Below are 14,259 nucleotides of genomic sequence, written 5' to 3'. Positions count from 1 at the left end.
GAAATGAGTATTAGAGGGAGAGGCAAGTTAAATAACTTAGAAGATGGAACACTAAAATGAGTATATGGAGGCCACATTAAATTTCTTAGTTCTGTCCTCATCTCTGTGCAAATTGTGCACTCATCTTTCCCATGCCTCAGTTTTCCCACCTATAAAATGAACATAATTGCCTACTCCTATATTTCAGACCTGGCCAGAGAGAGAATTGGGTAAAAGAAGATTTCTTATTGCTCTATTTTGAAGTCCTGTCCTTAATACAGTTCAGAATAGGGAGGTGCTAAAAAATGAAAGAGAATTCCTTTGTGCATACAATGAGGCCACTTAGTCTCCTTGGAAAATAGATGAAGTAGGCTGTAGCTGGCAGAGTTATTTTATAGGCCAATAGAAGTGAGAAAAGATGGATCTGACCTTGAGACCATGATTAGTAGCCTTGTAAAATTAATAGGAAAAAAAGCGGACTCAAGAAAACATTACAAACAATGACTATGATAATATACATTAAAACATTAAAAAGACTGCAAACCTCAGATTAATTGCAATGACCAATCTTGGTCCCAGAGAGTAAATGGTAAAAGACATTGACTTCTTGTCAATCGGTAGGGTGGCAGTGGACTACAGGAGAAGAATATATTGTCAGATGAAATCATTTTGTCAGTTAGTATTGTTTTGTTTAAGTCTTTTTCTTTATTATAAGGAAGAATTCCATGAGAAGGGTATATGGTATAAAAAAGCATCAGTATTAGAAAAAAGAAAAAAAAATCCAATTGTTAGTATCAAAAATGAAAAGGGTGAACTTTCCACTAATGAAGAAGAAATTAGAGCAACTTTATGCCAATAAATGTGATAATCTAAGTGAAATGGATATATGTTTACAAAAATGTAGATTTTTCAGATTAACAGAGGAGGAAATAAATCACTTAAATAGTGACATTTTAGAAAAAGAAATTAAACAAGCTATTAATCCATTTCTTAAAAAGAAATCTCCAGGGCCAGATGGATTTACTATGAATTCTACCAAACATTTAAAGAACAATTAATTCCAATATTATGCAAACTATTTGGAAAAATAGGGAAACAAGAAATTCTATCAAATTCTTTTTATCACACAAACATGGTGCTAATACCTAAACCAGCTAGAGTCAAAACAGAGAAGGAAAATTATAGACCAATTTCCCTCATGAATATTAATGCAAAAACCTTAAATAAAATATTAACAAAGAGATTATAGCAAGTTATCCCCAGGATAATACACCATTACCAAATAGGATTTATACCAGGAATGAGAGCTGGTTTAATAGTAGGGAAATTATTAGCATAATTAACTATATCGATAACCAAACTTACAAAAATCATATGATTATCTCAATAGATGCAGAAAAAACATTTGACAAAATCCAACACCTATTCCTATTGAAACCACTAGAGAGTATAGCAATAAATGGAGTTTTCCTTAAAATGATCAATAGCAACTATTTAAAGCCATCAGCAAGCATTAGATGTAACAGGGATAAACTAGTACCATTCCCAATAAGATAAGAGATAAAAAAAGGTTGTCCACTATCACCATTACTATTCAATATTGTATTATAAATGTTAGCTTTGGCAATAAAAGAAAAAAGAGATTAAAGGAATTAGAGTAGATAATGAGGAAACCAAACTATCATTCTTTGCAGATGAAATGATAGCATACTTAGAAAATCCTAGAGAATCAGATAAAAACTAGTAGAAACAATTCACAACTTTAGCAAAGTTGCAGGTTACAAAATAAATGCACATAAATCATCAGCATTTTTATATATAACCAATAAAGTCCAGCAGCAAGAGATACAAAGAGAAATCCCATTTAAAATAACTGTAGATAATATAAAATATTTGGGAATCTAGATGCCAAGGCAAAGTCAGGAACTATATGAACACAACTATAAAACACTTTCTACACAAAGTTAGCTCTAATTATTTAGAAAAAATATCAGTGCTCGTGGTAGGCTGAGCGAATACAATAAAAATTACAATACTACCTAAATGAACTACTTATTCAGTACCATACCAATCAAACTCCCAAGTAATTATTTTATAGATCTAGGAAAAAATAACAAAGTTCATCTAGAAAAAACAAAAGATCAAGAATTTCAAGGGTATTAATGAAAAAAATGCAAATTAAGATGACCTACCTGTACCAGACCTAAAACTATATTATAAAGCAGTGGTTATCAAAACCATTTGGTACTAGCTAAGAAATAGAGTTGATCAGTGGAATAGGTTAGGTTCACAGGACAAAATAGTCAATGACTATAGCAATCTAGTGTTTGACAAACCCTAAGACCCTAGCTTTTGGAATAAGAACTCACTATTTGACAAAACCTGCATGGAAAATTGGAAATTACTATGTCAGAAACTAGGCACTGACCCACACCTAACACCATATATTAAGATAAGGTTAAAACAGGTCTATGATTTAGACATAAAAAGTAATATTATAAGCAAATTAGAAGAACAAAGGATAGTTTACTTCTCATATCTGTGGAGAAGGAAAGAATTTGTGGCCAAAGAAGAATTGGAGTACATTACTGAATACACAACAGATCATTTTGATTGTATTAAGTTAAAAAGTTTTTGTGCAAACAAAACCAATGCAGACAAGATAAGAAGGGAAGCAATAAACAAGGATTTTTTTTTAACCTTCAAAGATTCTGATAAAGATATCATTTCTAAAATCTATAGAGAATTAACTCATTTATAAGAATTCAAACCATTCTCTATTTGATGTGGTCAAAGGATATAAGCAAACAATTTTCAGATGAAGAAATTGAAACTATTTCTAGTTGTATGAAAAGGTGTTCTAAATCACTATTGATCAGAAAAATGCAAATTAAGATACCACTATACACCTGTTAGATTAGCTAAGATGACAGGAAAAGATAATGATGAATGTTGGAGAGGATGCAGGAAAACATTGTTGGTGGAGCTGTGAACTGATTTAACTATTCTAGAGAGCAATTTGAAACTATGACCAAAAGGCTATCAAATTGTGCATACCCTTTGATCCAACAGTGTTTCTACTGGGCTTGTATCCCAAAATGATCATAAAGGAGGAAAAAAGACCCACATGTGCATAGGTGTTTGTGGCAGCCCTTTTATTAATAGCAAGAAACTGGAAACTAAGTGAATGCATATCAATTAGTGAATGGCTGAATAAGTTATGGCATATGAATATTATGGAATATGATTGTTCTATAAGAAACAATCAGCAGGATGATTTCAGAGAGGTCTGGAGAAATTTACATGAATTCATACTAAGTGAAGTGAGCAGAATCAGGAGATCATTGTATATGACAACAATAAGATTATACAATTATCAATTTTGATGGACATGGCTCTTCTTAATGATGAGATGATTCATGCCAATTCCAATGATCTTATGATGGAGAGAGCCATTTGCTCCTAGAGAGAGAACAGTGGAAATTGAGTGTGAACTACAACATAGTATTTTCACTTTTTTGTTGTTGTTTGCTTGCATTTTGTTTACATTCTCATTTTTTCCTTATTGATCTGATATTTCTTGTGCAGCATGATAATTATGGAAATATGTATGGAGGAATTGCACATGATTAACATATATTTTATTGTTTGCTATCTAGAGGAGGGAGTAGAGGGAAGGAAGGGAAGAAATCTGGAACACAAGGTTGTGCAAGGATGACTGTTGAGGATTATCATGTATATGTTTTGAAAATAAAGAGCTTTAATTTAAAAGGAGTATCAATAAAGCTATATTGAAAGTATTTTTAATGCTCTGTTATAAGTATGTGAGCCTATATTACAGGGATGTAGTCAAGAATCAGAATCAAGAATATAGTCTTACCATAAATTCAAAGATGCTCAACTCTACTTTTGCCTATTTATAGATCGACAGGCCAGTCACTACCCAGTGTACCAGAAACAGCATCTGTTCAACAGCAACCCTCAATGGGATTTTGGTGCCTTCAGGAGATTGAACCATTTAATTCAAGAGACTCACCTCAACTTCTCTCGGTAGGACCAAGATTTAGAGCTAGAAGGGATGGGAGAGATGATCTGGTCCAGAACCTTCATTTTTACAAATGCAGAAACTGAGATCCAAAGATAAAAATTATTTGCTCAAGACCACTCTTTGCCAAGAAAACTCCAAATGGGAACTTAACTTAAATGACTCAACAACATAGATAGACAATAGCAACTAGATAGTGCTGAGAAGAGAGTGTATCAAGCTGAATTCAAATCCAATCTCAGATACTTAGGAGTAAACTTGGGTAAATCACTTAACCCTGTTTGCCTTAGTTTCTTCATATGTAAAAATGACCTGAAGAAGGAGGTAGTCAACCACTTCAGTATCTTTGCCAAGAAAACTCCAAATGGGGTCATGAAAAGTCAAACATAACTAAATGCAGTTATCTCTTCCACATTATGTCTTTCCCTACTGTACTTTCCATGTAATACCAATTGGTATAAGAAATTAAATGGGAATTTTAGGAGTTTTGCAGAAGCTGCAGATGACACATGAAGGCCAGCAAACAACACAGAGAAAGTTTAGAAACTCAGAAATGCATAAAATACACAGAGTATTGTATAATATAAAAATATTTTATCTTTTAATATCATAATAATTCAGACTTCTTCTTTGGTATAAAGGGAAAACCAAAACATTTTATGGCAGATTTTCCAGATCTCAAGGGCACCATACTGATAACCCCAGCAATGGGGAAGGGATAACTGTAAAGACTGAAAAAACAATAATACAGGTAGTAAATGGAAACACCAAGACTTGGACCCAGATCCTATGACTACAAATCCAATTCTCTCTACTGGGACAAGTTGCTAATCCCACTGGGAGATTCAGGTTTAGAAAGGAGTTCTTGGTATTGATCATCTCCACCTTACCAGGATCAAAAAGCAGGACCTCAGGGACTCCAGGGAAGCCACAGTGGGAAGCTTCACAGGAATACAGCTTTATTTGTCTTTCTTCACATGTCTGCTCTGCCCAAATTCCCTTCCTCCTTATTTACTCAGCCCCATGACCAAATATTATTCAAGGATCACACACTGCATGGAGAACAAAGGGAAGCTTCAGAGTTCCATAGAAAACTTACTTTGCTTACTTAGCCTAAAACTTACTTTAGTAAGAAAACTTACTAAAATGCCCAGGAATCCCTGTGATTGCTCTGGACAATCAATATGAGTCCCGTTTTAGTTCCCTGAAGAGAATTTTATTTCAAAGCAGGGCTGGAAGGATAAAAGGGAAAGAAGCATTTATTAAATCCCCACCTATTGCAAAGGAGATCAATCAATCGATCAACAAGTATTCATTAACCAATTACTCTATCCAGGCACTGTGCCAGATACCAGGGATACAAGGACTATGAATGATACAATCCTTAATTGCAAGGAACTTACATTCTAATAATGTATGTAGAGAATTTTGCTAAACATAAAGCATGATATAAATGTGAATAATAAGTATTATTATAATTATTATTATTACAGCATCAACTTGTCTAGATCAACTTGTCACAGACTTAGTACCTCTGAAATCCATCTTTAAACAACCATAAATTAAAAACCACCCCTTCAGAGTGGCTTGCCAGATGTCATTTCCCAGAGCCAGGATACATCATTCCAACTGTGTATTACCAGTATATAATGCTTGCTCTCCCTGCCTGTTGCAAGAGAGATAGTGTGTGGATAGATAAAGAGTTTACAGCAAGGGAGCACAAGTCAGTATAGACTATCACAAGCCAAGCTTCCACTAGTGAACATGGAGGTTCTCTTTGACTATCAATCAATCAGCCAGGTATGTCCTAAGTGCTGGGGATACAAAGAAAGGTAAAAACAGTTTCTGTTTTAGAATGTCAGAAAGTGACATTCTAATGAGGAATACAACACATACACGAGTAGCTATAGATTAAATGGTACTAATTAGTGTTTAGAGAACCAACATGGGATAATGGATAGAGATTGCCTTGGTCTCAGACAAATTAGAATTAAAATCCTGCCTCTGACATATACTTCCAGGAAATTTTTTGGAAAATGATCAATTATAGCTAAGTAATTGGTTCTGATATAATCATGTGTCTTGAGCAAAAAATAAAATAAAATAAAAAATAAAAAGATTTGACAGTGGGTGAAAACTGGAGGGAGAGGGGGGTAGAGTCTTGCCACAGGCACAAACATATGCACACTACCTATCACAAGGCTGTAGAAGCAGAACTCATCCCTTTGTAAGCCTCCTCTCTCTTCCACAGGTTTGCACATGTGTTCCTGGACCCAGGCACATACGTGTTCCAGGACAATGGATTGTCTGAAAGCATTCTAATTGTGTTGGTGAAAGAGGAAGGTATGGCCTGTGGCCCTGGCACATCTCCTATACAGCCCTCCTCCCCATATCAACTGACCAGGCATGGGATCCTTAAGCATCAGCCATTGAACTTAGCTCCTGACTGGGCAACAATCACAGGTATGTGACCTTGAAGAAGGTGGGTCAAGCCGAACACAAGCAGGCTTTTGTGTTTAGACCCAGGTATGTCCTGGTCTAAACCTGATGTGGGTTCGGCACCAAAATGATGAGGATAATGTAGATACCAGGTCATGGAAGGTACCAAAAGTTGGGGTTCGGTCATTTGAAGAATTCACAACGGCCATTCTCTATGACAGAAGGTCGATTTATTTAGGGAAGAGATTACAGACAAAATGAAGAAATACAATAAACAATGGGAATGGTATATATGAACTAGAGTGGGACAGATATGAAAGACAAGTTCCTCAGTGGAACTTACAATTACCCAGGAGAAAGGAAACACCCCCTGAGACTGGGGCATGCCCTCAGCTGACAGGCTAAATCCTGAAAGGGACTTAGTACCCTAAAAGAGTTAGTTAGCTGTAAGGAGGAGATGTGGGGTTAGGAGAGATACCATGTGTGGGGGAAAGGGAAAGATACTACGAGGCAGAGTGTCATGATGGACTGACCCAAAGGAAGGCAGCAGTCATGGAATGGCCCATAAGTAGAATTAACCTCAGGAACATGACAGGGATTTCTGACAGAACATGGCAAGGTGAGACTGCTGGAGGCCTCTGCAGAGGGTGGGATTTGACATAACTTGGCTTTCAGACTAGAGGACCTCCCCAGAGGGTGGGACCATAGAGGTAAACTGATCTCTATCAGTGCCTTCTCCCTGCCTACCTCAGGGATTAATTTTTATAAATTCTTTTGCTAAATACATCCAACAATGAAGACCTCATCATACCTATCTCCTTCAAATTGTAAGTCAGTCCCTTCCAGGTGCAATCCCATCACTTGTTAGTCCTGGGCCCCTCTCCCAAAAGCTCAGCATATTGGTTCCAAAATTAGTGCAGACACCCTGGCATTAGCCCTATGGCAATTCTAAATTCTCAAACTCCTTCAGCTTCACCTCAGTATCAGGGATTACAGGTAGCCAACAAGCAGCTTGACAGGGAAAACTTTTCATATCTAGAACCACTATATAATCAGTAACAAATATGTATTAGGTACCTAGTCTTCTAGGCACTAAGGACAAAAACTTAATATAATAGTCTTTGACCTCAAGGAGTTTACAATCTAGAGGGAATCCAAAAGAAAAACATTCTAGGGGGAAGAGTGATGGATGAAAGTCCAACTTGTTGTACCTTTAAACCCAACTCTGCTTGTGGTTCTCAAGACTCCTTGTCATTTTTATTAATTTTTATAACCTTCTCACTTGAAAATCACCAAGAAGAATAGTCATCAGTTAATGCCTTTTGCATATAGAATCAGAAATCAGTTAAAAGACTTTCCATCACTATACAGTATATTTTGGAATGCTCTGAATTAGGGGTTTAGAGAGGAAAAGACACATTCTCTCCTTTATCCCCAATATATTTGGAATCAGGGTCAGTAGCCTCCATATAGCCAGTAGAAAATACATGCTCCAAAGACTGGTCCCACTTTCAGCCAGTCTCACCATTATTCAAGACAGACTGTCAAAAACTTTGCTAAAATCAATTCATATTGTATCTAGAATACCCCTTTACCTACCAGTCTAATAACTCTATCAAAATGTAGCATCAGTCTGGTAAACCTGTTTTTTGGAGGCAGAGATAAATGACTTGCTCAGGGTCACACAGTTAGTAAGTATTTGAGATTAGATTTGAACTCAGGTTCCCCGACTCCAGGGCTAGTTCCCTACCTTTGATGAAATTCTGCTGGCTCTTGGGGATCAATGCTTCCTTTTCTAGGTGTCCATTAACCATCTCTTAATTAATACATATTCTAGAATGTTTTCAGGAATTAAAAATCACTGACCTCTAATTTGAAGATTCTATTTTCTTCCCATTTTAAAGAAATAGAACAAAAATTACCCTTCTACAACCCAATAATAAATCTTCCCTTTATTATTATTTTATAATAAACTTTGACAGTGGTTAACAAATCAGATCCATCCTTTTTTTTAATGTCTAGGAATATGTGTATTTTGTTTTTTTTTTTTTTTTTGAGGGAGGAAGAGTCCTTGACAAACTGAATTTATGAATCATCCATATGTTATGTTATCATCTCTTACCTTGCTTTGAGTTTCAACTCCCAATCATATTTATCCTATTCTTCAGTTCATGACTCTGTTAATGTCTAAACATGAATGACCTCAGAGCCAAAAGAACATACCAGAAAATACTCCTTCTCTAGCTTCCCCCCACTCTTCTTCCTATCCCTACCAGTTAGGTAACTCTTTCTATAGAAGAAATCCATATGGAACAAGCCTCAGCTGAATAGTACAAGGAAACAAGGTTCCATTCTTCCAGCCAGAGAAAGAACATATACTTGGAGGGGGAAAAACTTCAAGAAGAGTAAATCAATGTTATTCTGGCATAGGACAAAGCCAAAAAGTGATCAGTTGAGATTATTCAAGGGAAATAGATTCTGAATCTGGAGAGAGATTTTGAAGAGTGTTAGAGTAATTACAAGGTGCTAAGTCACTGGAATGGATAGAGACAATAATTACCTAATTTAGCATGGTACTTAACAATTCTCTAGTTCAGTAATGTACTTACTAGAATTCCACAAGATTCACACCTTTAAGAGAGCATACTTTTAAGGAGCTCCCACAAGCCCAGGGAGAACCCAGAAGCCCATTCTCTTGGAGGCAGAGTTCATTCCAATTTCCACCTTTGTGCTAGCTGAAGACATTGGGAGGACTTCGAGCAATTCAGAGTCAGGATTCAGTCAAGGAGATTCACAACTCGGGCAGAAAGAAGGAAGACAGAGAAGTGGTGGCAGGCTGTCCTTGGAGAACACTGAAACCAAGATCCAGAAGCCCTACAGAAAGTGAAGGAGATAAAATTTGGAAAAAGACAGTAAAGGACTTTAACTCCTGGCTGCATTTGGGATTATTGAAAAGAACTGAAAGTAAGGCTGCCTCCAGAAGCTCCCCAAGAAAACTGCTTCCAGAGAACGATTACAATTTAGAGAAAAGAACATTACAAGTAAGCTATAGATCAGTACAAAGTGACTCTTACAATAGAAAAATCTTACATGCAAATGCAAAGAGCTGGGAACAAGAGATTCCTAGATGTCTTGATGATGGTGAGTAGATGAGTTTATAAACCCTGGAAACATCTTCCTGAAGGAAAAGCAGATAAGATAGTGTTTAATCTTTAACTATTAGGATATATGTGTGCATATGTATAAAAGATATAGGTATATGTATATACATACACACACAAAAGGCATAGATAGAGACAGAAAGACAGAGAGACATATGATAAATAGATAAGTAGATAGACAGACAGATGATTGATTGATAGATAGATAGATAGATAGATAGATAAAGTTCTGGAAAAGTCAAGATCAACCCAGAGATGTCAGATCTCTTTGACAAGTATACTATGTAAGCTGTTTTTCGCAGACATGGGACTACATCCTGTCATGTACATTGAGTACCCTCTCCTACATCGTCTTTGATCCCTTTCTCTGGTCTTCTATTCTTTCAGGAGTGCTACTGGTTATTGGATTAGGAACAGTAGTGCTAACGATCCTGGCTATTGTACTAAAGCCCTCATTCTCTGAAGTTTGCCCCATGAAACACTGGAAACCACGATGGAGGAGTCTTGGGGAGCCCTATATTCCTCCTCAGTATGTGCTCATCAGAGATAGGTGAGCTTTCTCTTCTCCCTTCCTATCCTTTTGGGAAAAATGAGTTAGGACTATCTATTTCACTTCCTGATTATGCAGTGTTTGCTCATAGTGGGTGAACTTCATAAATATTTACTATACTGAGCTGAATTATACTAACCCATCCTTATCTGTGCTTGACCTTGATCTCTAGTATCAAAAATTTATGAAGTGTTTATTATACATAGAGATCTATAGTTACATACATACATACATACTTACATACATAAATACTCTAAACCTACAAAATAAAAAGATGAGTAAGAAAACATCAGCATAAGTACCTTAGCAGTTATCATGCATCCTTTCATTTTAGAGATAAGTAAACTAAGGCCTAGTGAGAACAAGAGATTTTCCAAGATCATATAGTCAGTAGTCCTCAAACTTTTTAAATAGGGGGCCAGTTCACTGTCCCTCAGACTGTGGGAGGAACGGACTATAGTAAAAACAAAAACTTACACTCTGTCTCTGCCCCTCAGCCCATTTGCCTCCTGTGGCCCGTGGGTCATAGTTTGAGAACCCCTGATATAGGTAGTATTTGATGTAACTGGGATTCAAAACTCAGACCCTTCAAATCCAAATCCATCACTATATCCATGAAGTTACACAATCCCTATTTTCCAGGAGCCAGTAGGGCCAGAGATCAGAAATTAAGACCATATTTGCAGCTAATTAAAGTACAAGATAGGGGCAGCTATATGGTTCAGTGGATAGAGAACTAGCCCTGAAGTCAGGAGGACCTGGGTTTAAATTCAGCCTCAAACACTTAGTAGTTACTAGCTGTGTGACCCTGGGAAAGTCACTCAACCCCAATTGCCTCAAAAAAAAAAAAAGTACAAGATAAAATGCTCTAAATGCCAAAGAGAGAAACAAATAAAGTAATAGAGCCCATATATGATGGATATCAGAGGGAGAGAGAGGAATCAGAGAAGGCTTCACAAATGAATTAACATCTATCCTTCTGTTTTGAAGGATGGGGAAAGTTCTGATTAACAAATTCAGAGGGAAGGTGTGTAGGTGAGGGAAAAGTACAAAGGCAGAAATATAGAATGTGTTCAGGAAACAGTAAATTTGGAGCCTAGGACACAAAGGAGTCAAGGCTAGAAAGCTGATCTAGGACAATATTACGAGAGGCTATGAATGAATGAACAAATCAATAAATGAATGAATTTTTAGAGGCATTTATTAAGAACTTGCTCTGCACCAAGCTTTGTGTTAAGCATTGAGGATAAAAAGGGAAAAGAGAGATAGCCTTTATTCTCAAGGACTCCTATGGAGGGAGATGATACATGGAGCAAGTTTACTACAAAGACCTGGTGGTAGAATGCCAATGCATGGCAGATGGCAAGGCCCGCTGTATCTTACAGATAACTGAGAAGCTCAAACTTCATATGAGAGCCACAGAAGGGAATAGTACTAGAAGATGTTTGCCCACTCTTTCCCCCTTCTGGTCCTGCTAAAGCCCAGAATGAAACAAATTAGCCATCTCTTATGTGGTCAAGAGCTGGTGGCACTTAAGAATCTGAAATTATATCCATAGGCACACATAAGTCTGTTTACAGAATGCTGCCAAAGGGATTTCATTAACTGCTAGGTCCTCATTCTCTTTTTCACTCTTTCCAGCCTCCCATTCTATACTGCTTTCAACTCTGGGAACACTGGAGAAGAACCATCTACCAGTGAGAAGGATATTTTTCAAGGTTCAGGTACCATTTCAGATTTTCAGCATATCATCCTTTTAATTCTCCAGCTATCCCCCACCTTACTTACACCTCATAGGTGAACAGTAGCTAAGTACTTACTAAGAGCCCAGCATTGTGTAAACACTAGCAAAGAAAGCCAAAAGAGACAGTCTCTGCTTTCAAGAATCTTATAGTCTAAGGTAAAGACATTTTTAAAATGTGCAAATAAGATAAAATTCTGGAGATAATAAAGAAAAGGCACTAACATTGGAGTGAACATTGAAAATGATTTAGGTTCTTAGAAATCTATGATTTAATGGTGTCCATTAACGTGAGTGCAGAAAAGTAATTACATCATTATTTCCATATAATTGTTTTCCTTATAATTCTGTTCCTTTTTAATTTATGCACTTAAAAATATGATTCTGAGAAGTCCCTGGGTGACTTTCATCAGACTGCCTAAGGAACCCATGACACACAAAAAGTTTAGTCACCCTCAACCACAGCCTGTACCTGATTAAGAATCCTTTCTACAGCACACCTGACACATGATTATCCAATCTTTGTTTAATGGTCTTCTGTGAGGGGAGCTCATTACCATAAAAGATGACTATTATACTTTTAGGCAGCTCTAATTCTTAGGAAGGTTTTCTTGCTTGGAATCAAAATTTGTCTCCCTGCTTGCTTTGTTAGTAATCCTGACACTTTGGGCCAGGCAGAATAAGCCCAATTCCTCTTCCTCATGATAGGATTTCCTAGAATTGTAGAAAACTAATCTGTCTCTTCTAAACTTCTCTTCAAGCTAACCATTCCCATTTCTTTCAGATTTTCTTAAGCTCTTTCACTCTGTTGGTCTATCACTCTCTTCACCTTGTCAATACTCTTCTAAAACTATGGTACTCCACACTGTGTACTAAGCACCAGATGTGGTCTGACCAGGTGATGGTCATTTCTTTCATCCTAGATACCTTGTGCCTTCTCTTAATGTGGTCTAAAATTACTAAAACTACCATATCACACTGTTGACTCATACTAAGTATACAGTCCACGGAAATCCTCAATATCTTTTTTTTCTGTGTATATATTTGTTTATTGGCTTATTTTTAATATTTATTTTACTTTTAATGTATGGAATAAAATAAACATTTTCATAACAGTATAAAAAAGATGACTGCACACGAAACTACAAAATCTATGTACAACTTGATATCTTTTTCAATATACAACAAAGTTATCTTGTAAATTTCTTTTGTTTCCCTTCTTTTCTCCACCCCTAGCCCCCATTAGATACAAATATAAATGTATATATGTATATGTGTTTGTATCTATGTACATATGTGAGTGTGAATGTGTTTGTGTATGTGTGTAAACTCATTTTATATATTCTTCTACTTATCAGTTCTTTGGATACTGATGTCTTTTTCACAGACTGTTACACATACACATTCTCCTTGTACTTGTATCTATATGTGTATGTCTAAATATGTAGGTATATATTTGTATCTGTATGTACATCTGTATTTATGTACATATGTTTATATATCTGAGTTTGAACCAGACTCTGGGAAAATCACAACTTCTGCAGTTTTTCATCTGTAATATAGGGATAAATAATAGCACCTCCTAGGGTTATCATAAGGATCACATGATATAATCCCTGAAAACTCTTAGCACTGTTTCTGCCACATAATAGGTACTATATAAAAGTTAGCTATTATTATGACATGTATACATATATTTGTACTTATAAAACACATTCTCTCTCTCATAGACACACACACACACACACACACACACACACACACACACACACACACTTCTTGGGAGAGCATATTCTTCTTGATCTGAGAACAACTTTTTTGTGACTTATTCCTGATCTGAAGCCTATCTATGAGAGTCCCTGGGCTCAATCCCCATATGGTACCCACCCTCCTACCTCTTATTCACACATAAATTCCCTCTTCCTACTTAAGATATATGGAAGTTCACTCAGTTAGATTTCCTGGAAGGTGATGTCCCTAGCTCTAATATCTGATAATAAGATATAAGGGACACCCAAGATACAAGGTGAAGGGCCTCACAGAGTGAATTTGAAGAGTTGGGTTTCAATAAAAACAAAATCTACTCTCTCACTTTTTAACTTTCCTGTACTGAAACAAAAGAACTGATCTCTCTTGATACAGGAAAGACACTGCAGAATCTCTTTTAAGACCCAAGCTAAACAAATACTTATGGCAATATTAACTGGGTTCAACTATTCTATTGATAAGAGGAAACTGGCTGAAATATAACACCAAAGATTTAGGCAGGTCTGACCCTAAGGATAGGTCAAGTATGCAGCCATCAATATAATTTGGCACAAGAGGCATTGCATAACAACCTTTT

General features: G+C 36.4%; 1 protein-coding gene across 1 annotated transcript in view; it reads left to right on the top strand.

Moving 5' to 3' along the window:
* Nucleotides 1–14,259, top strand: part of LOC141563111 (uncharacterized) — an 87,846-nt gene that overhangs the window by 23,543 nt on the left and 50,044 nt on the right. Inside the window, exons 15-18 of the mRNA XM_074303744.1 lie at nucleotides 3,903–4,029; nucleotides 6,276–6,487; nucleotides 10,012–10,174; nucleotides 11,816–11,898. Of these exons, the coding sequence (XP_074159845.1) occupies nucleotides 3,903–4,029; nucleotides 6,276–6,487; nucleotides 10,012–10,174; nucleotides 11,816–11,898 (585 nt within the window). The remainder of the gene's footprint in view (nucleotides 1–3,902; nucleotides 4,030–6,275; nucleotides 6,488–10,011; nucleotides 10,175–11,815; nucleotides 11,899–14,259) is intronic.

The sequence above is a fragment of the Sminthopsis crassicaudata genome, chromosome 3, assembly GCF_048593235.1.
Source record: "Sminthopsis crassicaudata isolate SCR6 chromosome 3, ASM4859323v1, whole genome shotgun sequence".
In the NCBI taxonomy this organism is placed as follows: Eukaryota; Metazoa; Chordata; class Mammalia; order Dasyuromorphia; family Dasyuridae; genus Sminthopsis; species Sminthopsis crassicaudata.
Note: the sequence above shows the minus strand (reverse complement) of the source record. Positions and strands in the feature narration are given on the sequence as shown.